Source organism: Camelus bactrianus, chromosome 6 (genome assembly GCF_048773025.1).
Source record: "Camelus bactrianus isolate YW-2024 breed Bactrian camel chromosome 6, ASM4877302v1, whole genome shotgun sequence".
NCBI classification, from domain to species: domain Eukaryota; kingdom Metazoa; phylum Chordata; class Mammalia; order Artiodactyla; family Camelidae; genus Camelus; species Camelus bactrianus.
Genome location: NC_133544.1, coordinates 12,302,005 through 12,327,773, shown reverse-complemented (window position 1 = coordinate 12,327,773; position 25,769 = coordinate 12,302,005). Strand labels below are relative to the sequence as shown.

General features: G+C 41.8%; 1 protein-coding gene across 7 annotated transcripts in view; it reads right to left on the bottom strand.

Moving 5' to 3' along the window:
* Positions 1 to 25,769, bottom strand: part of TTC7B (tetratricopeptide repeat domain 7B) — a 225,336-nt gene that overhangs the window by 144,142 nt on the left and 55,425 nt on the right. For 6 of the 7 annotated variants that reach the window (XM_074365147.1, XM_074365148.1, XM_074365151.1 and 3 more), the window contains one exon: positions 15,530 to 15,651. The exons of the other annotated variant lie outside the window; for it this stretch is intronic. In XM_074365147.1, the coding sequence (XP_074221248.1) occupies positions 15,530 to 15,651 (122 nt within the window). The remainder of the gene's footprint in view (positions 1 to 15,529; positions 15,652 to 25,769) is intronic. 7 annotated transcript variants of the gene reach the window in all.

The window sequence follows — 25,769 nt, the reverse complement described above, 5'->3', positions numbered from 1 at the left end:
ACCTAATTATCTCCCTCACCCACCAAAAAAAAAAAAAAAAAAAAAGAAAGGAAGAAAATAAGAATTAAAAAAAGAAAAAAAAGACACACAGTTTGGAAAGGAGGAAGTAAAACTGTTTTTATTCAGATGACATGATCCCATAGGTAAAAATCTTAAGTAATCTATTAAAAATTATAAGAACTAGTTAATAAGTTTAGCAAGGTTGCAAAATACAACATCCATATACAAAAATCAACAGTATTTCTATCTGAGAACAAAGACTAACCTGAAAATGAAATTAAGAAAACAATTTCATTAACAATAGCATAAAAATGAATAACACTTAGGAACAAATTTAAAAAAAAAATTTAAATCTGTACAATAAAAACTACAAAACATTTTTTAGAGAAATTAAAGAAGATCTAAATAAAAGAAGAGACACTGGATTGGAAGATTCACTATTGTTGATACGGCAGTTCTCCCTAAATTGACCTTCACTGCCATCCTGATCAAAATCCTGGCAGGCTATTTTATTTATTTTTTTTTTAGAAATTGACAAGTTAATTTTAAAATGTATATGGAAATAACAAAGACTGAGAATAGCCAAAATGATTTTGAAAAAGAACAAAGTCAGAAGACTTAAAGTTATCTAATTTCAAAACTTGCAATAAAGCTACATATTTAAGACACTGTGCTATTGGCTTAAGAATAGACATGCAAAACGATGACACAAGATAGAGACTCCAGAAATAAACCTTTACATTTATGTTCAATTAATTATTTTTACTAATTATCTTTTACTAAATTAAATTGTCAAGGCAATTTAATAGGAAAGAGTTGACATTTCAACAAATGGTCCTTGGACAACTGAATATCTAGATGCAAAAAGGAAAAAAAATTAACTTAGACCCTTACCCCACACCACACACAAATACTAACTCAAAATAGATTACAGACCTACATGTAAAAGCTAAAACTATAAAACTTCTAGAATAAAACATAGGAGAAAAATCTTTGTGGTCTTAGATTGGGCAAAAATTTCTCAGACATGACACCAGAAGGATGATCCACAAAAAGAAAAACTGGTAAGCTGGACGTCATCAAAATTAACTTTTCCTCTTTAAATGACATAATTTAAAAAAAAAAATGAATACCAGCCATAGACTGGCAGAAAATATTTGCAAATTGTATATCTGATAAAAGACTTGTGTCCAGAATATATAAGGAACTCTTACAACCTGGTAAGAAGACCACCCAACTGAAAACAAGGCCAAAGATCTGAACAGGCATTTCACCTCAGAAGTTATAAGAACAGCTACAGGCACACACACAAAGCTGCTGAACATCGCTGATCGTTAGGGAAATGCAAATCAAAATCACCATGAGATACCACTACAAACCCACCAGACTGGCTTTAATTTGAAAACTGGTAATACTGAGTGTTGAAGAGAACAGAAAGAAGCTGCAAATCGCAGACATTGCTGGTAGGAACGCAAAATGGTACAGCCACTTTGGAAAACAGCTGGGCAGTTGCTTAAAAAATTAAACATCAGCTTATGATCCATCAATTCCACTCCTATGAATCTTACTAAGGGAAATAAAAACATGCGTCTACAGAAAGATTTGTACTTGAATGTTCATAGTGGCATTATTCACAATAGGCCAAAAGTGGAAAGTGTTCAAATGTTCATCAACTGGTGAATGGATAAACAATGGAGTAACTATTTTGCAACAAAAAGGAGTGACTTACAGATACATTCTGCTGATACATTCTAATGCAGGTAAACCTCAAACACATCATCCTAAGTGAAAGAAGCAAGACCCAAAGGACTATATATTCTGTGATTCCATTCATGTGAAATTTCTAGAAAAGACAAATCTACAGAGACAGGTTATCGGGGGTTCAGGGTAGGAGTGGGGATTGATTGCAAATAGGCACGAAGAACTTTTTAGGGTGATGGAAATGTTCTAAAGTTGAATTGTGCCCATGACCACAATGCTTGCAAAAATTTATTAAAAATAATTGAACGATGTGTTTACAACAGGTGAATTTTTGATATATAAATTATAACTGAATAAAGCTGCTTAAAAAAATATAGCAGCTTGCTTTATGACCATTCCTGGCTGTCTCCCCTCCTCCCACTTTTCAGCTCTACCTTACTGTTCTTTTCTCTCTTGTGTCACTTCTTGGTCAACTTTCATTCCACGCTCAGCATTCTCCTCGTTGTGGGGCCCAATCCCAGCAAAGAGCCCTAGCGGGTCAGTTTCAGGTCTTCAGAGGGACCAGACTGCCCCAGCCCCTCAGATCTCACTTGGCAAAAGCCTCTCATTTTCAGCTGCAAATCTCAAACTGGCCAGACAAGCTTTCCAGTCAATTCTGGTTGGCTATTTCAGGGTCTCCTGTTCTCAGGTCCATCAGATACCCTATTGCTTCCTTCTGTTTCTCCTAAACAAATGCAAATAACATGCTAGTTTACAGCTGTTGGTGGTTTGAGTTTGTCCCCATCACCTTGTACTTGGAAGTTCATGAGTTTACCTTGTCATCTAGTTTTGTTGTAAATGTAGTTCTGCGTCTTGGGTTTTGCTACCTGGTTACTGTGTCGTTTTTGTGTCAGTACATGAGAAGGTCCCAAAACTATGCTGGCACTGTTGTTACCCTCTTCCCAGATTTCTCAGCTGCCAATTCTTACCTATCTTTCTAGGGGGCTGACCAAAATCAAACAAAAAAACAAACCTTCACCCTGCAGGGTTTTACTAATTTATTTATCAAACTCTTGTATAGTGCTTACTATGTGCCAGACTCTGTGCAAACACACTCTAATTACTAACTCAATTAATCTGCCTCACAACACTATGAAGCAGGTACTATTATCATCCCCAGTTCACAAGTGAGGAAAGTGAAACACGGGAAGGCTAAGTGACTTGCCAAGGTCACAGCGCTTGCAAACGTAAGAGGGAGGGTTCAAACCCAGGCAGCTGGATCCAGAGTCAGTGCTCTTTACCCACTGGACAATGCTTGGTAGCCCTAGCATTCAATCACAACTATCATCCCTCCCCTCCGCTCCTCCCTAAGGTGGGGGTACCCTCTCCCTCCTCAAAGACCAAGTTCGAATGTCAATGTTTCTAAGAAACTTGATAAACTCACCCAGACAAGTGCTCCTTCCTCCTTCCTCCCCCCCTTCTCCTTCTCCCCCAGCCCATCTCTTCATTATAGTGTTTTTCACCAGGTGTTATAATTATTTGTCGACATCCTTGTCTTCCCCATGAGTTCAGAGAACATTTTTTATCCACCTCATATCCCAGAGCTTATCCTAGTGCCTGGCGCCCAGCAGGCTCTCAATAAACATACATGGAATTGAGTAGGCAATAGCTTTTTTTTTTTTTTAAACTAGCTCAAAATGTACTTGAAAGCAATATAATTGCATCTTTTAAAAAAAAATCGGTAATTCAGAGGTTTTACCAAGTCTGGCTAATGAGTTTTCTGGGTATTCTTTAGAAGAAACACAGCATCAGATTCTTCCTGGAATTTTAACTGCTTGTTTCCAACATGCAGATTGCTGCTTCTGATGCTAATTTGCCAGGGAGATTCAAAGGAGAACCAGCTCCCATACCCAACAACTAGGCACCTGCCAGCAAAGAGAAGATACAGGAGGAAGGTACAGTGTGTCTGTGCCAGGCCTAGAGAACTACCACCAAAGCCACCTGGAAATAAAAGGTAGAAATTCAAATCTAAAACAGAGAGGAAGGTGGAAAAACCAAATGTCAATCGAAAAAATAATTTATTAATTTAAAAAAAATCTTACAATTTAATGCAGCGTGAGAACATACAATGATATTGTAGATTTCCTTATTGTGTACAGATCTATGGCAGACATTGCTACACAAATTGAAAGGCAGGTATCTATAAGAAAATTTATGGCCCCTCTCATTTTCAATAGAAGGTTCTAGTCCTTCCTAAGAAAAGTCTTAAATTCTCCAAAGATGTCTCAGTCATTTTCTGGGCTTTAGCTCAATCTCTCTGCAGCTCTAAGAGTTGACTGAAAATACCTCTGCAAAAAAAAAAAAAAAAAAAAAAAAAAAAAGGAATGGAGAAAAAAATGGTGATTTAAAAAGAAATATGTAGGAAATATCCCTTGAAAAGAGCTGGGGCTTCCGCCTCCCACCCTGCCCTCATATAAAATATTAATGCAGTTGACATCTAAATCACGGAAGGGAAAAAGCAGGTTGATGAGCTGTGTTCTGGGCAAGAGCCAGAACACAAACGCTGCGCACTTTCCCCGCACCCTTCCCATCCACCCTGCTTCCCGGGCAGATGCATCTGGACCCACTCTGCGGCGCAGACGTCACTAAATTACCGAGAAAGCTCCCCACAGTCTGACAGGCTCAGAGAGGGTGAAATCTGGCTTCCTTCTTGACCAGACAGGATGTGAATTCCTCTTTCCCAACACACATGTGTCATTTCAACAGTCTGCCCTCGAGGGGCTGCCTACAAAGGCCACACTTAAACAGCCTCGCAGGCTTCTGTGTCCAACCTCCCCCCGTGAGGTTTCAACTCAAAGAGCTACATACTCTTAAAAAATATGTGGGTCTGGGAGGCTCTGGGAGCAAATGTTCTCAACACTAAACCATGGAAGATGATCATTCTCTTTCCTGCTGTGGGAACTCTGGAATCCCATCCAGATGTGCACACGCTAGGCTTAAGTCAAGAGGGCCACAAGCACCAAAATTCTGCCAAATTTGGAGCTTCTCAGAAATGAAAGAGTCCGTCAGGTCTGCTTGAGGAGTGTCATAAAAAAGCCAAAGTTACTGGAAACAGCCTCCAATTTTAGAGATAGGCAGACAGCAGAAGTCCCTGTGATCCTCCCAGAAAACATATTATTTCTTACTGAGGTCAAAGAAATTGATACTTCATCCTCTTTCAACAGAAGGACGTCATCTTCTAGGCAGGAAGACCCAGACAGTCAGAGCACAGCTCCCTCTTTACCACCAAGTCCGAGAAGCCCGTCCCGGTTGCCTTGCTCATCCTGACATCCCCGCACCTAGCACAGTGATCAGCATGTCTAGCCCTCAGTAAATACACGCTGCACTCACTAATGTTAAAGAAAACACACCACTGCTAGGCGTCTGTGAGCCACTGCCGTCTCAGCTGAACAAGAGAAGTGCATTCACTCACTCATTTGTTCACGTACAACTGTATACCAGACACTGCTCAAGGTGCAGAGCCCTCCCAGACAAAACGGATAAAAACTCTCAGGACTTATATTCCAGTGATGGGAGTCAGACAATAAACAGACAAGTGAAAAAACACAGTGTGGGCAAAGAGTTAACAAATTCCTCTCCTCTTCTGCTTGAGAATTTGACCTTAGGTTAACTTTCTCATTCTGTTTCCCTGGAAACCTAATAAGGATAAAATGTCAATTACGTTACTAGGCAACATTGCTTATATTAGAAATGACCCCTGATTGATAAATTGCATCTGGACTGGAAGGAACTATAAATATCTGATGGGGTCAACGTAGCTTTGGGCTTCCCTGAATGTGAATGACTTACAACTGAGCATATCCCTTGGGGAGATGTTAAGCCGGGGCAGATCCCACCCCTACTTGATGTGAAGCTCTTTCTCCAGCATGTGAACTGTCACTTGACAGGGAGGAGCAAAGAGAACAGCTCTTGGGTGGCCGTATGGACTGTGGAGAGCACAGTTCACGTAGGAGAGAAACCCCTGACACTGCCCTACTGGCAACTGACGATTCTGTTCGGGACCTCTCTCAATACATGGGTGCCAAGTGTGGCCAGTGAAAATCTTGTGGGTCAGAATGTTTCACTGCATCTAAGAAGATCCCTGGTAAGCACTGTTCATAGTCTATTTGATGCTGGTTAAATGTTAAGGAGAAAAAGCAGAGAAAAAGGGTGGGTTTGTTGGACAAGATGCCCTGATGCTGGAGGACCCTTTGAGGTCTGAACACCTTCCCACCCCACATTGCCCTTGTGAGTCAGCTCCTATTCATTCATTCATCTTCAGACGGTGCGCAGTTATGTCCTCAGGAAAACCTCCCCCAACCACCAAGTGCAGGTCAACTTCATTTTCAAATGGACTTTCACGGAAATGGGTACCTTGCCTCCTGAGCGCTAGCTCAGGGTGTAGTGATATATCCAAGAATATAATGACCTGGTTTCTCTCCGAGAGCAAGAAGCATGTCTGGCTGCTCACCATTTCGCCCCCAGCACCAGAAATATGTCTGCCAGGAGTAGGAGCTGAAAAGATGCTGGCAGAACAAGTGAATGTTGTAACAAACCATCTGAAATCCAACGGAGGTAGGCAGTACTCCTCACGCCCCACCGTGTGTTCCTGCTGTGTTGATGCTACACCCATCCAGAGCATGACCCAAGAGTTGGCTGCAAATATTGCCATCTAATCAGCAAATTTCAGGGCCTCAATCTCCGACCATATCAAGAGTTACTGGGAAATACCAAAAAGATTAAAGTCAATTTTAACGTTTAGGCACTATTGTATAACCATCTCTCTTTGGGAAGACTTGCAAAGTGAAAGGCTAAATTAAAAAAAAAATAGTATTGTCTTCTTTCCTAAGGCTTAAGCCCACATGTAATTATTTATTTTCCTGCTGGACTAGAAAATCCACAGGGATCAGTTGCTGTCTCGACCCTAGCTCCTAGCACATAAATGTTTGATGGATGAATAAATAAGTGAATGAATAAACAAACAAAGAATCTCCCCCTCCCCTCCTGCCCCCATTAAAATAGAAAATCAGTACCCTAAACAAATCCAAGGTGAAGAACTGGGGCAAGCCCCTGTACCTGTTCATCTTTCAGGGAATTCTAATTCTGAACAGTGGCTGAAGGAAGCAGCCTAGAGCTGGGAGAAGCCACATGGGGAGGGGCCGTCATGAGATGACATTAACTCCCAATTAGTTCATTAGTTCCCCTCCCCACACCCCACCTCCCCGCCCCTCCTTGCACTTTGGAACACTAAAATGACCTACCCCCATTCTTGTGCTGAAGCCAAGGACAGACCAGCGCGATGCACACACCTTGCTGAACGCTGGTAACGCTTTCAGACAGTGCAGGACTCGAACACTCACCAAGTACTTGCACGTGTAAAGGACACTGAAAGCGAATACCCGTCCCTGTAATTCATTCCCCATAATTCATCACTGAAAGTGGTCCTGGAGTTTCATAATTAAAATTGACCAAGATTCTTTTGTTTTCATACTAAAGTTTTGATGGGCATTAAGGGATGAGCCAGACCTAGTATACATTTAAACAAAATAGAGAAGGTTTGGCTGACGCTGTTTATTACCTAAATAATCACATGCAGACTGGCTGTAGAAGTCCTGGTTTTCTAAGTGCAACATATTCTTTGGTGTTTTGCTGCCCAGAGCGCCATTTTACAGAAGACAGCACTACCTGGGCCTGGTAAGTCTGGCCCGAGTGGTAAGAAAACTGGGCTGGGTGTCGGGAGGAGGCACAGGTCCCAGCTCTGCCACCAACCAGCTGTGTGCCCCTGAGTAAATCACATTTCCTTGTTTATTCATTGTTTCCATAAGCAAAACGTAAACCCCATCAAGGCAATGACTGGGTCTGACTCACATAGAGTCGCGTTTGGCACTCATAAGCAACCTAGTGAGGTTCTGGATAAATATTTATTGAATGATCATTGAATGTGAGTTCTCTGGATCTCAGATTCCTCATCTATAAAGGACAGTGCTTTTTTTTTTTTTAATGTGCTGTAATCCATTTGGGCTCCAGAATTTTCAGACTCTATACCCTGCCATCAGCTCAACTATTATAAAAAATTTCCTTAGTAGTGAAATGACTCATGGGAAGTGCTTATCACAGTAAGCTGCGCTGATCCAAAGTCTTCCAGACACGTGGCTGCCTGAATGACACGTGGCATCACAGAGGTGGCCCTGGCTGGCCAGGCTGCAGGACAAACCTGGTCCATAAACTTCCCGCCTGAAGCTGTTGCAGTAAAGGAAGTAGCCCCTTTACACAGACTCCCTCCATCACCCCATCTTCCTCTCGGTCAAATGCATGCACAGTTCTTGCTGAGATCAGAATGTAACCTATGGCCCAAAACCAAGTAAAACAGACCAACTCCAGCTGAAATGGTGGGCATGACTCTGCTGGCAGGAGACTGCTGCCAACTGGAGCACCAGGTCTGGACCCTTCCTGACACCCTGCCCTTGTGATCAATGCCTTCTCCACACCTGGAGAATGAATTCCCTGTTCCTGAGCCCGGATCTGAGTCTTCCGTCATCTTTCTACCACCCATCCTTCCAGAAAGCACTCACTTGGAAAAGGAATGGGAACACGGCTCGCTGAAAGTGACGCACATCCAGTGCCGCCACTTGTTTGCTCCGCTCTGTCCCCCAGTCTAGCTTCCGCTCTGTCCTTGCAAGGTCACAGACGCTTTCCACGTTATCTAGTCCAGTGCTTTGGTCTCTACCCTTATTAACATCTCAGCACCACTCACACAGGCGATCGCTTCCCGCTTCTCACGCACACTTTCCACTTCAGGCTTTCAGGAGAACACATCCTCATGGCGTCCCTCCTGCCTCAGGCAGCTCCTCCACGGGCCCCTCCTCCCTGACCCAGCTCCAGCTCTTGCAGGTTTCCAAGCTGGGTCCCAGGCTGTCTTTGCTTCTCTCTTTAAACTCTGTCCCTCCCTGATCTCATCCACTCTAGGGGTTTAAATATAATCAATGTGCTGAAACTCTCAACTTATAACTCAAGCTCTAACTTCCCCTGTGCTCATATATCCTCCTGACACTTCCACTTGGAAATCTCACAGGCAACTCAAATAATGCACACCCAAGGGCAAATCCTTGATTTCTCTTTTTCCAGATCTGACCCTCTCCTAGTCCCCACTCAGTTGCTCAGACTGAAACTGGGGAGTCATCCCTGATTCCTCTGTTCCCCTCCCACTCCCCCTCAAACCCAGTTCATCAGCCAGTCCCCACACCAGTTGGGGCCATCAACCAACACCAGCGCCATCAGACGTCTCAAATCCACCCACTTCTCTAGTCCCCTACCACGACTGTCAACTTTCAGGAGAGCATCTAAAGCCTTGCCCAGACACTGTCACCTCACCTCCGTTCTGGTGACTTGGGGATTTTTTTGGACAATCCCCAGTCTTCCACTGTATGCTGCCACAGTGGATCTGCCCTTTTCAGGGTAAGCCAGACCAAGGGACTCTGTGATTCTCCCCTCTTCAACTCAGCTTCAGCCACACTGGACTGTTCAGATTCTTAAACACATCAAGCTGTTTACTGGGTCAAGACCTTGCACATGGCAGGCTCTCTGCTTGCAAGACTTTCTCCTGCTCTGGCATATTTACCTCCTTTTCATCCTTCAAGCCTTGGTCACATGTCACTGCCCCAGGAGGCCTGGCCCGACCGCCCTACCTAAGCAGGAGCCCTCTGATATCTGCTGCACCCATTCATTTCCTAGCACTTATTATAGTTTGTAATTAGATACATTCGTTTACTTGGTTACTGTCTCCCTCACTACACTGTCTCCTCCCTGAGAACCTGGACTACGTGTCTTATATTCACCAACTTAGTACCAAGCATGGTATTGGCACATAGCAGAACTCAATAAATACCTTTTTTCTAATTGAAAGTATAGGATTTTTATTCTCTTCTTTTTAATGTTATTCTTTATTGAAGTGTAGTTGACTTACAATGTTAGTTTCTGGTGTACAGCAAAGTGATTCAGTTATATATATATATATATATAATTTTTTTTTCCTTTTCAGATTCTTTTCCATTTTATGTTATTAAAAGAAATTGAATATATTCCCTGTGCTATACAGTAGGTCCTTGTTGTTTATCTATTTTATATGTAGTAATGCATATCTATTAATCCCAAACTCCTAATTTATTCCTCCCTGCCCTCTTCCCTTTGGTAACCATAGTTTGTTTTCTATGTCCATGAGTTTGGTTTTGGTTTATGAATAGAATTTGTATCACTTTTCTTTAGATTCCACATATAAGTGATATCATGTATTTGTCTTTCCCTATCTGTCTTACTTCACTTAATATGCTAATCTCTAGGTCCACCCATGTTGCTGCAAATAGCCAAATAGCATTATTTCATTCTTTTTTATGGCTGAGTAGTATTCCATTACACACACACGCATGCGCGCGCGCACACACACACACACTCTTACATACACATATCACAATTTCTTTATCCAGTCATCTGTCATCTGTCGATGGACACTTAGTTTGTTTCCATGCCTTGGCTGTTGTAAATAGTGCTGCTAAGAACTCAATAATACTTGTTGGATGACTGACCAAATCTACTGCATGCCAGGTCTTATTCTGAGAGGTTTATGTAGAAATCCACACATTTCTATATAAACCTTTGCTCCACCCAGCGTGGTCTCCTCATACTCTGCAGAATATATACAATACTGAGTACGGTTCTAACCCCATGTTTCTGCCAACTGCTTGGGGTGTACCCCTGATTCTCCCCAGTCTGTCTGCTCTTACATCATTTCAAGCCCACTTCTCCAAAGCTTTACTCCTCATCCCAGATCTGCAGCTGTCTCAACATGCAGCTTCCTTATTTGCTTTGGTGGCAGCTTCGGCTTTCACTGTCACAACATAGACAAACTCTCCTGCAACTGCTTGTTTCAATTCTTAATTCTCTGAGGCAACGTTCTAGGAGGGCAAGGGCTTCGTCTCTCTTTTCACTATCAAAACCTCAACGCTAAGACAGGACCTGGCTCCTAATAGGTATGCAGTTTATCCTCATTAAATGAATGAATAAATACTGAATGAATGAACGAAGGGGCCTGGAAAGGTCAGCTCAGTTAAAGTGATTAGGTGTTCTTTCATTGTCGACCGTTTCACACAACCATGCTGCCACATTTAAAGTCACTTATATTCAAATCTCACCCTTTTCCTATTCTCCTATTCTTCCCAGAGTGCGGGCTCATTTTGTTTTCTGAATCTCTTGAAGAATGTCACGTCCAGAAAGTTGACACATCTTAATGCTTACTGGAAATGTGTCTGAATTTTCTCATGGTCATTGCATTTCACTCCTAATGTAAAAAGTAGTGTACAGTTTAAAAAGTGACCACTTCTACCACTGCCAGAGGGAAGGCAAACCGAAGGCTAGAATGCAAAGGACAAGGCCAAGTCACCCAATGCCTGAGGAGACCAGCGCTTCGAGCAAAGCCCCATTACCTCCTGGCCGGCACCCGCCCCACCAGCACAGGGACTGCGGGAGCCCGTCTGCTGCTACAGTTTCTCTGAGGCCATAAACCCAGGAAGCTCGCAGCCCATGGGACACCGCAGGCCTCCAGCCCCTCTTCCTGCCTTCAGGGCTGAACAGTTGCAAAGGTCGACAAGATTACTGGGGAAGTTTAAAAACTTTGTAAAGCCAATGCATTGTGGTAATTAGTGGTCTATTTAAAGTCAGCGCATGGCGGTGACTGACTATAATAACAGAACTCCAAAAAGCCCTCCATCCCACTTTATTCCCTGGCTTGGCTGCAAGCATCTTGGGGAAGTCCAAAGTCTGACCGTACTGCCTTTTTACCTTCTCTGAGTCCGGGTCTCCCAGGCAGAACTCTGTGATGCCCCCTAGGAATGAGTACAACCTGGGAGGTACCTCTCCCAGGCACTGACACTCATTTGCCTTCTTGCTTTAATTTAGCTCCACCCTTCCTGAATTAAAACTACTGCAGAACCAGGGAAAACACACACTATAATCCATTTTGCTGACCCAGTACACCTGATGTGGCAGACATGAACAAAGCTACTTGAAATGTCCTTTGCTACCCTTTGTTTATAAGACGTGGTTAAATATTCCTAAAACAGCACAGAGTAACTCAGCAGTGTCCCAAACCCAAGCTCCCCTGGCTGTTCTGGCTGCAAGGACTCAGGTGGGGGTAACATTTCTCTTCTTAGACGGCTGAGGGGAGCCCCAGGCTGAGGCCGTTTCTCAGCCGTTAGCTGTGCCGCCCAGAGCATCCAATGAGACTATGTCAGACCACCAGCTCACCTCCTTTCTCTGAAACATGTGGTATCAGTTCTTAGGGAGTATCCAAGCTAACTGCTATGCACCTCGAGCAGAGTCCACACAAACCAGCAGTCATAAATAAATGCCATTCCTTGAAAACTGGTGTGTGAGGCTCCACAATCACGTGAGTGATGCCTGCTTCGAGAACCTCCACACGTCAGCTGGAGTCTGACCTTCGTGCGGTCCCACTTCCAGCCGGGAAGTCAGCCGGGCATCACCATCACTGGAAAGTACAATTTACCACTTGCTGTTTGCCTGACGCTGCGCCAAGTGCTTCCACGTGCATTTTCTCATTTGCACCTCACCGCAGCCCTCCGAGGTGGGCGGTAGGGGCCCTATTTCACAGACGAAGAAACTGACACCCAGCGAAGAGAAGGGCCGGTTCCTTATCGGGTCCTCTGGCTCCAGCACCCTTGCTGCCCCTCATCTGAGTGCTTGCTGGGGGCAAGGCGACTGGGGAAGCTGGGAGGCAGCAGCCCTGGCCAGCGGAGGGTAATGCTCTCTGACTTCACCCGCTGCAGAGCCTCAGCAAGATGTTTCCTTCATCCTTAACAGGCCTGCTGCTGCCACCCAGAGGGATAAGAGAAACTGATGTGAAATCATCAACTGGGTGCCTGCCAAGGCAGACCACGCCCAGGACACGTGGGGCTGGGATGACAACCAGGGGTTCTCTCCCTCCGAGGGGGCTGCAGAGAAGGGGGAGGGGGCAAAATGGCGAGGGAGTGGGGGGTGGAAAGGCGGGAGGAGAGGGGCAGCGGGAGCAGGAGAGAAGAAGAAACCGATGCTGCAGATGAGACAGGAGGAAAAGTGATGAGAAAAAACCAACCAGCAGAGGCTGGGAACCAGCCCCTGGAAACATCTTGTCCTCGGGTCAAGTGTTCTCACAAGAGAGACTGGGCGATGGACATGGCCATGGTTTGAGGGTCCGACCAAGGCCCTGCACACAGCATTTCCTCTGCAGTGGGGCAGTGCTGAAAGGACTAAAGTCAGAAGCCCGGCAGCCGGGTCATTGTGAGTAAAATAGAGGCAATGCTATTTATCCCGCCAACCTAACAAGGGTGCTGGCTGACATGGAAGAGACAATGCTGTGAGGGTCCAAGATGAAGTAAAAGTACTTGGTAAACAGAAAAGCGTCACTGGGATCTTAGGGATCGGGAGGGGCCCAGGAACTGGTTCTGGGGTCAGGTTCTTCCCTGAAAGAGATCCAAGTTCGTGGGTTTGGCAACCAAAAAGCTGAACATACTTCAGCTCTAGAGAAAAAGATACGCTTTATCAGTTTGTATCTCTTGTTGCTAAACTCTTCCACAATGCATTTTCCTGTTCCCGGAAATCAATCAAATCGTGCCCATTATATTCTTCCAGATACATATTTTTAAAAGGGTAGAAACATAAAAAAGGAGACAAGGGAGCAAAACACATTAGAAGATGGGAAGCCACTGGTGCTTAGGGACGGCAGCCGTCTCCATCTGTCCCCACTTGCTCCGTAGAGATACTGGTGGTAGGTGTCCCTAACGAATGCCCCCTGCCCAGGAGTGACTCTAGGGCCTTGAGTGACTGACTGTGTAAGTCTGGCAGCCCTGACAGTGCCTGGCATGTCCAAAACCTCCCTCTGGCTTCTCTCCTTTCATCCATATTTTGTGGGCTCAAAACTGGCCCTCACCTCTACCTACCCAAAAGTAACCTCTCATGACTGCTCACAACCCCAGCCTTTAGAACTCTACAGTTGGCAAGGGCGCTCTACAGTAGTTGGCTCAATGCATCACAGGTCTTTAGCGCCCAGGGAGAAGACAGAGAGGACAAGAAAAGAGAAAGGGCTTCAAAATCAAGCAGTCCCTTGATGTTGGCTATGTCAATGGGAATCTTCTTGAACTTGGGGAAGATAAAATGAGACATGAGCCAGTAAGCCATTCCCAGCATGTAATCCATCACCTAGGGCAAGGCTCTCATCATTATTTTTAACTTGGGTTCTGGGGGCATCCAAAGGTTCAGGGCAAGAAGTCAGAGCCCAATAGCCCTGTTTCTTCTTCCTCAACAAATAGGCTTCAAAGATGAAAACAAGTTATCCAGCCTACGCTTATCAATCTCTCACAAAGCAATTCAATAGAGGGTATTAGTTTAGGACTCCTGAAAGCCCCAGGAGAATGCATTCCAGCCCCTGGACTTGTACATCAATGGCACACCCACAGGCAGAGGGAGGAGAGCCAGGGTTGGAGGTTCCTCTGTGATGACCGTCATTTATTGTGAAAAGGGAGAAGAAATAGATCACTAGAAAAATATTTCACGTTCCCTCCCTTATCCCTCTATTTATAACAGAAAAGAAAGCAGAACCCGAAACTCAGCTTACAGGACATGCACCATCACTCAGATGATCTCAATCAGTGGCAGATGAGCTCAAACTCAAAAGCATCTTTATGCCCAAGCCACCTAGCCATTCCAAACCTTGGGGTATTTATTGCAGCCTTTTCTGGGCCATGACAACCTGAACACTTGGAGCAAAATAGGCCTTCTCCAAAACAATTTAATAGAATTTGGAAAACAAGCATTTATTCTCCAACAAATGGAAAATAGAAGCAAGTGGCTCTGGGCCACTAGGCAGATGAAATCCCATTTCCCTGAGCAACGCCCCAAGGTTTGAAACTCTTAAAAATGAAGAGGGAGCAACTCTACTGTTCATTTAGCCAAAGTCTGGGACTCATGTCCCCTCTACAGTTCAAAGAGCTACTGGACTATTCCTAGAGGGAAGGGAACAGGTCTCTAGGGGCCTCCTACACACAGCCTAGGAGGAGCTACAGGGGAACCAGGTACCTACTGTTGGCCTCCATGCACATCTATCCTGCAACACAAATGTCAAAACAAGGGACAGCTGAAGAGATGTGGAACACAATCATTGCATTTCATAGAAAAGCAATACGAAAAGGCAAACAAACATCAAATGCATTAGACAGCCACCCCTTACATTCAGGCGCTTAAACCTTTTAAAGACTCTTTTCAAAGGCAGCTCAAGGAGAAAAGCACTTGGTGGCATCACAGCCACACTCACTTTCATAAAAACCGCCCAAGACTCGGCAAATCCAGTTCTCTGAACTGATCAGCCATTCAAAGGGAGATGCTCCTGTGGGTCAAGGTTTCCAATTCATTAACTTCTCCCCCAGCAGAGCAGGGAGGCCTGTGCCATCCCCATGGCAGAAGGGCAGCCCAAAGCACGGCTCGCATCACAGCCCCCACTGGTCCTGGGGCTCCACACTGTGACTTGCACTCATGTAAGAGCCTCCTCCTCCCTTCACCCACCTTCAGATCTCATGGGAAAGCGAGAGAGCCAGGTGGAGAAGAGACAAAAGGGCCTATGTTCATTCTTATAAAAAAAAAAAAAAAAAAAATTTCCAATTGTGGTTTACATTTAAAGTTGCTTTACTGTAATAACTAAACTGAAGGCAGCATTATAAGGCTTTCTATTTTCTTCTTTAGGAACTTGTTTTAAAAAAAGAAGAAGGCTTACCCATTTTTGAAATAGAGGACATGGGCTCTCTGGAGTCCTGTTTCTAGGAAAAAACCTAGTTCTTGATCGTGGGGAGCAGGGCCAGGCTTAGGACTTCTGTTTTGAATATTAGAAAGTATTACCTAGAAGGGGAGAAAATCGGAAAACTAATCAGATCCACATCCAAGCCTACCTCCTTCAAACCCTATCTCCAAATCCACGCAGGACCTGGGAAATCAGCTTCCTCACGCAAACATCAGGGCAAAGGCCCTGGCGTAAGCGCAGGGATGAGAAAAGCAGAGAGAATGACTTCTGTGAGCCAGGGAGCAATGGCTCACCCAGGGGCATGCGGGGCCCTCCTGGCACCGAAGGCTGAGGGGTGAAGGGCGCTGATGAGTGCTCGGGCCAGGAGAGGCATCAGAGGTGGAGTGGCTCTGCCAAGTGCCAGGATGCTGACAGAGAGGCTGAGTGGCACAGAAGCAGGTCCCAGCAATGGACGGAACCAGTCACCGTCCACCAATGGCTGAGGTCACGGATGGGCAGCCTGCAGCTTCAGCCCTCCGTGAGCTTGATGAGCTCCAAAAAGGGCTGGGAAGCACCGTGATTGGCTGGCCCTGGAATTACCCGGAGAGGGCAAACTCACCAGGCTCCGAAGTTGAGGCCTGTGGACTGGGCAGAAGTCACCTATTCTTAAGGGCAGAGCTGAGAAAAACAGCCTCCGCTCCCTCTCTCCTCAGACTTGACCTCTTGTCTACAGATAACAAGGTTTGAAAGGTTTACGTGTTTATCCCTGTGAGAAAGACTGCCGACTGATCAGGAGAAGAACTTGCAGTCGAGTGGGTGACGGCGAAGTGTAAACACCTATCTACTATTACAGAGGCTGCTCTCTTTAAACTCCCAAGTCAAATAAAGCATTTATCAAACAGAAGCTACTTGTGGCCCGTTTAAAAACCACACAAGTGTTCTCCAAACATGCTGTCCAGATGTCTGCAAGTCAGCAGCTCCCCAGAGACCCAGCTGTTAGCCAAACCCCCAATATTCTAGAGGTCTTGAAATTATTCTCCAAATGGAGTTGGAGCAATTGCTGGTTCTCTACCTTGTGAGCTTCGGGAAAAAGAAAAGTAGAAGACACACAATGAACAGTATGTTATGGAATGAAATCCAGGTGGGCAGCCCTGGCATTGGAACAACATTCCAGCATCTTATCAAAACTGCCTGGCTTCTTCCTGACCTAGCACTTGGCTCTGCAGGTGCGAAGAGGTAGGTGTCCCTCCTACCTCCAGGAACTGTCATTTTTGACTCCACTGCAGCTCCTCCCCCTCCTAACCCCTAAGTGTTGCCAATGCACAGCGTGCAGTCCTGGGCACCTGTCCTTTCTCTCTTAGGTCTCTCTCAAGACAATCTCATCCCTTCCCCTGAACTTCAAAAATCATCAACATGCTGCCAACTTCCAAATTTATCATCTCTGGTCCAGACCTCCCCAGACTCATATATCCAGCTACTTTCTTGACATTTCCACTTGGAGGTCCAATGCTGAAACGTTAAAAAATTAGCCTTCATTTGCTTTGAAGAATTGTTTTTACCTTTTAAAAATGCTATGATTGTGTTAAAGCAAAAACAATTCAGTACAGTGCAAAAAGAAAATTAAAAACCATTCCAAAAACCTACCACATAAAAATAACCAGTTAAAACTGATAGAACAGTAATCCAGCTATCTCTGTATACATATGTAATCAAGAGGAGAGAAAGATAAAAATCATTTTACAAAAACTGAGATTGTGTTATATATGCCTGTTTTAAATTTAAACCATTACATTTAACTTTAATTAAATTTAACAGAAGAAACCAAAGTATGACCAAAGTAATCACTCAACCTTAGGAAAATGTGTTTTTTTTTACATATAGTTCATAAACGGTCTCTCTAAAGTTAAAAATGTATCTTGTATTTATTATACATATGTATGTGTGTAATATGTATGTGTGTGCACGTGCATGTATGTGTATGGACAGAAAGAGAGAGACAGAGAGAGAAGAGAGAGAGAAGGTAGGTCACTCTTTTACCCACATGTTTCAGCTTTATACAGTATCTGTTGGCCCATGATAAAAATAAGGAAATTAGCATATTCATACTACCTTCTACTTTGCCTTCTCCTCAGCCTCCTATTTTTAATTATATTACTGTTTTATATTGCCAAAGTTCCAAACAATTATGTTCTATTCCATAATTGTTTCACATCAGTTCTATATTAAAATGCATTTGAGAGGCAAGATAGGGGCAGGGGATTCAGAGGTACAAACTAATATGCATAAAATAAATAAGCTTCAAGGATATACAGTACAACACAGGGAATATAGTGCATATTTTTAATAACTATAAATGGGATATAACCTTTAAAAAGCTTGAATCACTATGTTGTACCTCTAAAACTTATATAACATTATATGTCAACTATACCTCAATCAATCAATAATATGCATTCATTGTTTCTTTAAATCTTTATTTTAAATCAATTCTTGCTTGGTGGAATATTGCCAAAAAGGGCTCTCGATGCTATTGGCCCTGAATTCTTACATGTTTGAGAATGTCTGTCTCTTGCCTCCGTTCCTCTAAACCTGACTGAGTATGACGTTGTTGGATTTACACGTTCTCTCCCTCAGAACATGGGGGATGACACTCCCGTCTTCCAACACTGAACGCTGCTGCGGAGAACTAGGAAGCCAGCCTTCTCGTTCTCCCTGTAGACGATCTGCAAAGAGCAATCCTTTTCTCCTGAAGCCTAGAAAATGACCAGGAGGTGCCCTGCCACTCATCATTCTCCATCAGTTCTTAGAACACAGCATGAACTCTCCATCCACAAATTCGTCTTTAATATCAAGTTAAGGCACTGGAGTCGGGCTGCCCTCCTGGGTTCGAGGCCCAGCTCCACCACTATGGGCAAGTCACAGTCTCTCTCAACTTCAGTTTTCTCCTTGGGAAAATGGAGGTGGCAATAGAATTTTTTCACTTAGTGTAGTCCTATGGACTAAATGGGATAATAAATGGGTAGAACGCTTAGCACAGTCTATACCAAGTGCTCAATAAAGCTTCACTTTGTTAAAGAATTTCTCTTTGATTATTCAATTGTATTTTTTATCTATTCTATTTTTTCCATTTTCTTTTTCAGAAATACTGTGTGTACTGTCTCAATTACTGTAGCTTTGTAGGAAGAGATTGGGAAGCGTTGAGTCCCTCAACTTTGTTCTTTTTCAAGATTGTTTTGGCTCTTCTGGTCCCTTGCACTTCCATATTAATTTGTAAATCAGAAAAGAAAAAATTCGTAAATCAGCTTGTCAATTTCTGCAAAAAAGGCACCTGAGATTTTGATGGGGATTGGTTTGAATTTGTAGATCAATTTGAAGAGTACTGTCCTCTTAACAAATTGAGTCTTTGATTCCATGAATGTAGAATGCCTTTCCATTTATTTAGGTTTTCTTTGACTTCTTTCAACAGCGATTTGTAGTTTTCAGTGTATAAGGTTTAAACTTCTCCTTATTATCCCAATGTATTTTAATCTTTTTGATGTTATTATAAGTGGAATTGTTATTTTAACTTCATTTTCAGATTGCTCATTGCACAAAAAAAAGTGATTTTTGTATACTAACCTTGGGTCCTATAGCCTTGCTGAAATTGTTTATTAGTTATAGTTTTTTTTTGTGTGAGTTCCTTAGGATTTTCTACACACAAGATCTGTAAATAAAGATAATTTTACTTCTCCCTTTTCAATCTGTATGCCTTTTATTTCTTTTTCCTGCCTAATTGCACTGGCTAGAACCTCTTGTAAATAGAAGTAGTGAGAGCAGATATCCTTGTCTTCTTCCCGATCTTTGGAGGAAAGCATCCACTCTTCCACCATGATGTATGCTGTTAGACGTGGGTCTTTCATAGATGCCTTCTATCAGGTTGAGGATGTTAATTCCTAGTTTGTTGAGTGTTTTTATCATGAGGAGTGTTGAATTTTGTCAGTTGCTTTCTTTGCATCTACTGAAATTATCATTATCACGTGGTTTCTGTGCTTTATTCTATTGATATGTTGCATTACATTAATTGATTTCCATATGTTAAATCAACCTTTCATTTCTGAAATGAATCTTGCTTGATCATGGTATATAATTCTTTCTCCATGCTGCTAGATTCAGTTTGCTGGTATTTTGTCGCGGATATTTGAGTCTGTATTCATAAGAGATATCGGTCTCATAAAATTAGTTAAAGAGTGTTTTTCCTCCTCTTCTATGTTGCTATCATTTATCCCTTAAATTGAATTGCCCTTTACCATATAATATCACTAATATGTGGGAAAGAAAGAAAGAAAGAAAGAAAGAAAGAAAGAAAGAAAGAAAGGAAGGAAGGAAGGAAGAAAAGGGCACTATGACCTCATCTACAAAACAGAAAGAGACTCGCAGACGTAGTAAACAATCCTATGGTTACCTAGGAAACGGGGTGGGAAGGGATAAATTTGGGAGTTTGAGATTTATAAATGTTAGCTACCATATAAAAATAAATTTTAAAAAAAGTTTCTTCTGTATAGCACAGGGAACTATGTTCAATATCTTGTAATAACCTTTAATGAAAAAGAATATGAAAACGAATATATGTATATATATTCCTGACTGGGACATTATGCTGTACATCAGAAATTGACACATTGTAACTGACTGTACTTCAATTAAGAAAAAAATTGAATCTCCCTTCATTGAATTCACCAATGAAGCCAACGTGACCTGTAGTTTTCTTTATGGGAAAGTTTTTAATGATAAATTCAATTTCTTTAAAACATATAGGAATATCTGGGTTATCTATTCCTTTTTACGTGAGTTTTGGTACTTTGTGTCTTTCAGGGAACTTGTCTATTCTCTATAAATGATCAAATTTTTTGGCATAAAGTTGGTTATAACTTTCCCTTACACCCTTTTAATGTCTATAGATCTATGTCAGTGCCTCCTTTTTTCTGGGTATTGATAATTTGTGTCTTCTCTCTTTTATTCTTGTTTAATCTTATTTTATTAGAATCCATTTTCTAAGAATCTATTTTTTTGTTTCACTAGTTTTTCTCTACTGTTTATCTGTTTTCTAATTCACTGGTTTCTGTTCTAATCTTTATTATTCCCTTCCTTCTGCTTATTTTGGCCTTAATTTGTTCTTCTTTTTCTAGTTTTTTGAGTTGGAAGCGTAGATCACTGATTTGAAAATTTTCTTCCTTTTTAATATAAGCATTTCATGTTATAAATTCTTTAACACATTTTGTTTTCTAAATCTTGAGGCTCTATTATTAGGTATACATACTTTTAGGATTATGTCTCAATGAATTGACTCCTTTTAGTATGAAATATCTCCCTTTATCTCATGTAGTATCCCTTGTTCCTGATTCTATTTTATGATACAACACAGCCATTCTAGCTTTGTTTTGGTTATCATTTGTATAGTCTACAATTTTACTTTTGTCTACCTAGGTATTAATATTTAAACGGTTTTCTTGTAGACAGCATATAATTAGGTCTTACTTTTTTTGTGTAGTCTGAAAATCTCTTCTTTTTAACTGAGATGCCTAGACAATTTACATTTAATGTAATTATTGACATGATTGGAACCATGTTTTTTATTGTCCCATGTGTTCTTTGTTCCTTTTTCTCTTTCTGCTTTTTTTTTTGAGGTGGGGAGGATTGATGATTCCATGTCATTTCCACTACTGACTGGCTAATAATGTCTCTTTTTTCCTTATTTTTTAGTGGTTGCTCTAGGGTTTTTAATATACCTTTTTAGCTTACCACATTCTATCTCTAAACAACATTACACCAATTCATATATAGTATAAACATCTTTTAACAATATACTTCTGTTTCCTCCCCCTCCCTTATCCTTTTTGCTATTGTTGCCATACATTTTACTTCTATATTATAAGTCTCACAATACATTGTTAATATTTTTGGTTTAGGCAGTCAATTATCTTTTAAGGAAATTAAAAATAAAAAGTCTTTTATATTTACCCTCATTGTTACCACTTATGATGATCTTTATTTCACCGTGTGGATCTGTATTTACTTCTGCTTGAAGAACTTTAACATTTCATGTCATACAAGTCTATTGGCAATGTATTCTGTCAACTTTTGTTTGTTCTAAAAAAGTTTTTGTTTTGTCTTTCCAGTGTTTTCTAATTTGCATAGTTTCTGATGACAAGTCTGTTATAATTCTTATCTTTATTCTTCTGTATTTAAAATTTCTTCTTCTTTGGTTGCCTTCGACTTTTGTCTTCGGTTTTCAACAGTTTAACTATGATGCGTCTAAGTGCGTGTTTAATTGTCTCTGTGTGCTTGTGCTACAGAGGCGGTCTCTCTCATGCCCCTTTCCCAGCAGGATTCTGCTGTTACATGTTACCTGGTGCTGTGTTTGTTATGTGGCTGGTGGTGGGAGGGAGAAGTTCTTGGATCTCCTGGTCCAGCCTCAGTCTTAGGCAGGGTCTGTACATCAAGACTTCAGGGATGGGGCTCATCCCCAAGGGCCCATTTCTGGGCATCTCCCTCCTAGCTCCCACATGCCTTCCTAAGACAAGAGCCACCTAACTTCCACCTCAGAGAACTTCTGAGCATGATTATACTCCTAGGAGTCCAGGTTCAGGTCCAAACTGAAGCCTCTATGATCACCCCATCTTAATCAATACAATTGGCCCTCTGTATCCATGGGTGCCACATCTATAGATGTGGAGGGCTGACTGTACTATGCCATTTTACATAAAGGACTTGAGCATCTGCAGATTTTGGTATTCACAGGGGGTCCTGGAACCAATCCTCCACAGACACCGAGGGGAGGCTCCAATGTCATCCAGTCAGCTGCCCAAATCAGACACTGCTGAGTGAGCCTTCACACCTTGACACTCTCTCACATCGAATCTATCACCATTTCCCTCATCATGTCTCAAATATGTCTGTATATATCCATTTCCACAACCGTGACCCTCATCAAAGCTACTATCACTTCCTATGAGATTTCTACCATAGCCTCCTTATAGAGTCTCCACGTCCTCTCTTGCTCCTTAACGTCCCTTCCACCACCTACAAGCAGCCCAGATAATTTTTTATAACACAGTCTGGATCATGTTACTGTTAGGTTCTTTCTCATCTCTCAGGTGTCAGCTTGATTGTCACTTCTCAGAAGGGCCTTTCCTGACCATAAAGTAGGCCTGCCTTTGTTAGCCCCCTCACAGCATCCTAATCTATTCCTTCATTGTGTTTATCAATTTTTTTACTTGATTATTGGCTGTTTCCCTCTATGGTATTGCAACTGCCACATCTATTTCATTTACTAATGAATCCAGTGTCTACTCCAGCGTCTAGAGCAGGGTAAGCATTCAATATACACAGTAAATGAATAAAATACATAGTAAATGGATGAATGAGTAAGTTTGTCGGGCCAATAAGAAATGTAGGAAAAAAGAGCAGTAAGAAAGTAACCTACTATACATTAGGCACTAGGTAGGTACCTAGGCTATCTCATTTATTCCCCCACAAAAACCCACTGAGATGCACACTATTACCCTCTCTTTACTGAAGAGAAACTGAGACTTTGTTCTACTGAGCGAGCTGCCCAAGTCACATGATTAGTGAGTGTTACAGCTGGTGTTGAAACTCAGGTCTACCTGACTCGGCAGTCCAGCTCCTTCCCCTTTGTCCTATTAGTCTGCGCTGGCCTGCAGAACAAAGTCCGAAAGACTCTGTCAGGTCAGGGCTTCCAGGATGAGGCTTTAGGTTATCAATGGGAGAAATGGGGAAAATGCAAGTGGGGAGGCAGAGGGAATGGCTTAGCTCAGAGTTTGCCCTGAAGCATCTTGGAGTTAATCCTTTCCTCGAAAAGAGGCTCTAACACATGGGTCTGGGCAGGAGTGTTGTCTGGCAGCTGTGAAGCCACCATTTGTTCTGCGGATAAACACTTCCCTGTGAGAGGACTACCAACAAGGATCCCTAACAATTACAGCCAGCTTCGGGGAAGGCACACACCCAGGGTCTGAGGAAGCATGACTGCTAGGGGGTGGGGACCAAAGATTTTAGGTCAAAAGACCCAGTTTCAAGGTCTGGCTCTGACAGTCCTCAACACTTGTGGACTTAGGACAACTCCTGTGATCTCTCAGATCTCATTGTTTCCATCTGATTAATGAGGATCATAATATATACCTACCTAATTGTTATGAACTGCAAATGAGAAACTTAATGAGCTTGTAAATATTACATTCCTTATTGGAGATATTTTATAGTGTCACCTTCAAGAAGAAACAAAGTAAGGACATTTTCCACTACCTTTATTTTAACATTGTTTTTAAACAGTCTGGAGATGACGCACAAGAGAGAGATATAATGGAAAATATTAGAAAGGAATAAACAACAACAGCACAAATCATTTCCTCTGCCATATATTCATATTCTTAGAAAAATGAAAAGAATCAACTCTGTTTTTATAGAGGAGGTATTGTGGCTAATGATCCTATAGTGCTGTCCTTGTCAGCCTTCAAGATACAGCTCAGGCGTCATCTCTTCTAGGAGCAACCCTGAACTTTCACACTGGTCCAAGACCCTTCTCTGGGCTTGCAGAATTCTGAGTGTTCTCCACCAAAGCATCCCACACTGTTTATGGACCTGTCTCCTCAGAAAATGATGAGTTTCCCAAGGATGTGCACTGTGGTTTATTCCTTCTACTGCCCCTGGTGTCAAGCACAGTGTGCAGAACAAAGAAGGCACTCATTAAATGTTTTTGCAATTGAATTTAAAAAAAATCGAAGCACTGCTGTATGTGAAAATACAGTGGAAAAATAATGATCCTGTACACAAAGCCATAGATACAGCAAAGATCTGGGAAATAATAAATCTACTGAAATCTGCAAAACAGGAAGTCTTACAAAATGGAAAGAGGTATCATGGTCATAGATGCGTGAAGACTAAATATAAATCTCCAAAGCAATGTACAGAGTTGATAAAAATGCAACCAAATTCCAACAGGATTTTTCAAGAACGCAACAAAACCACTCTAAAATGCATCTAGAAGTATCAACAGGAAAGGACAAAGGATACTCTGAAAAATAAGAGCAATAAGTAGTTACTGATTCTTTTGGATGTTAAAACATATCATAAAAAATTTTACTGAATCACTTAAAATACATGACAGAAAATACGAAAAAAGAAAGATAAGATCATCTTAAAGTGGCACTGAAATTTGGGGAAAACATGAATTTAGAGTCATATCTAATATCATACACCAAAATAAATCTCTCCAAGAAGATTTAGAAATTAAAAGTTGTTTATAAAAATATAGAAAATGATTGAAAACGTTTTAAATCCTAGAGAAGGCTTACCCTAATATTTCAGCTTTAAAACAATGAAATAAGTGTAATAAAAAAGATAATCAGACTCAACTACTACACACAGATTTAAAATTTATGAGCTACTTAAAAACGGAAAATTACTGATTGGGAAATCATTCAGAGCAAATAGATAAAGGGTTAACATATTTATGATATAGAGACTTCATTTAAATTTTAAGAATAAGACTACATTCAAAAACCAATGAGAAAGCATAAACAGATAAAAAAAAAAAAAGAAATACAAGGTTAAACATAAAGTTACCATATGACCCAGCAATTCCACTCCTAGGAATATAGTCAAGAAAAACGAAAGGATTTGTCCACACAAAATCTTACATACAAATCATTATAGCGGCATTACTATAATAGCCCGAAGTGGAAACAACCTAAGTAAGTGATAAAACAATGACTGGATAAACACAATGTTGTATATCCATACAATGGCATATTATTTGTCAACAAAAGGAAATGGAGTATCAGTACGTGCTACAATATGGATGAATCTTGAGAACATTATGCCAAGCCAAAGAAGCCAGTCATGAAAGACCTCATAGTGTATGGTTCTATTGATATGAAAAGTCCAGAATATCCAAATCTATAGAGACTGGGGAAATTGGAGGTAAATGAGGAGTGACTGACAATGGGTACAGGGTTTCTTTGGGGGGATAATGAAAATGTTCTAGAATTAAATATTGGTGACCGTTGCAAAACTCTGTGACTATGTTAGAAACCACTGAATTCAATACTTCAAGTGGGTAAATTCTAAGGTATGTGAATTATATCTCAATAATGCTGTGATTAAAAAGAAAAGAAGAAAAATATAGCTAGTAAGCAAATAGATGGAAAAAATTTCAACCTGACTGACAGTCAAAGAAATGCAG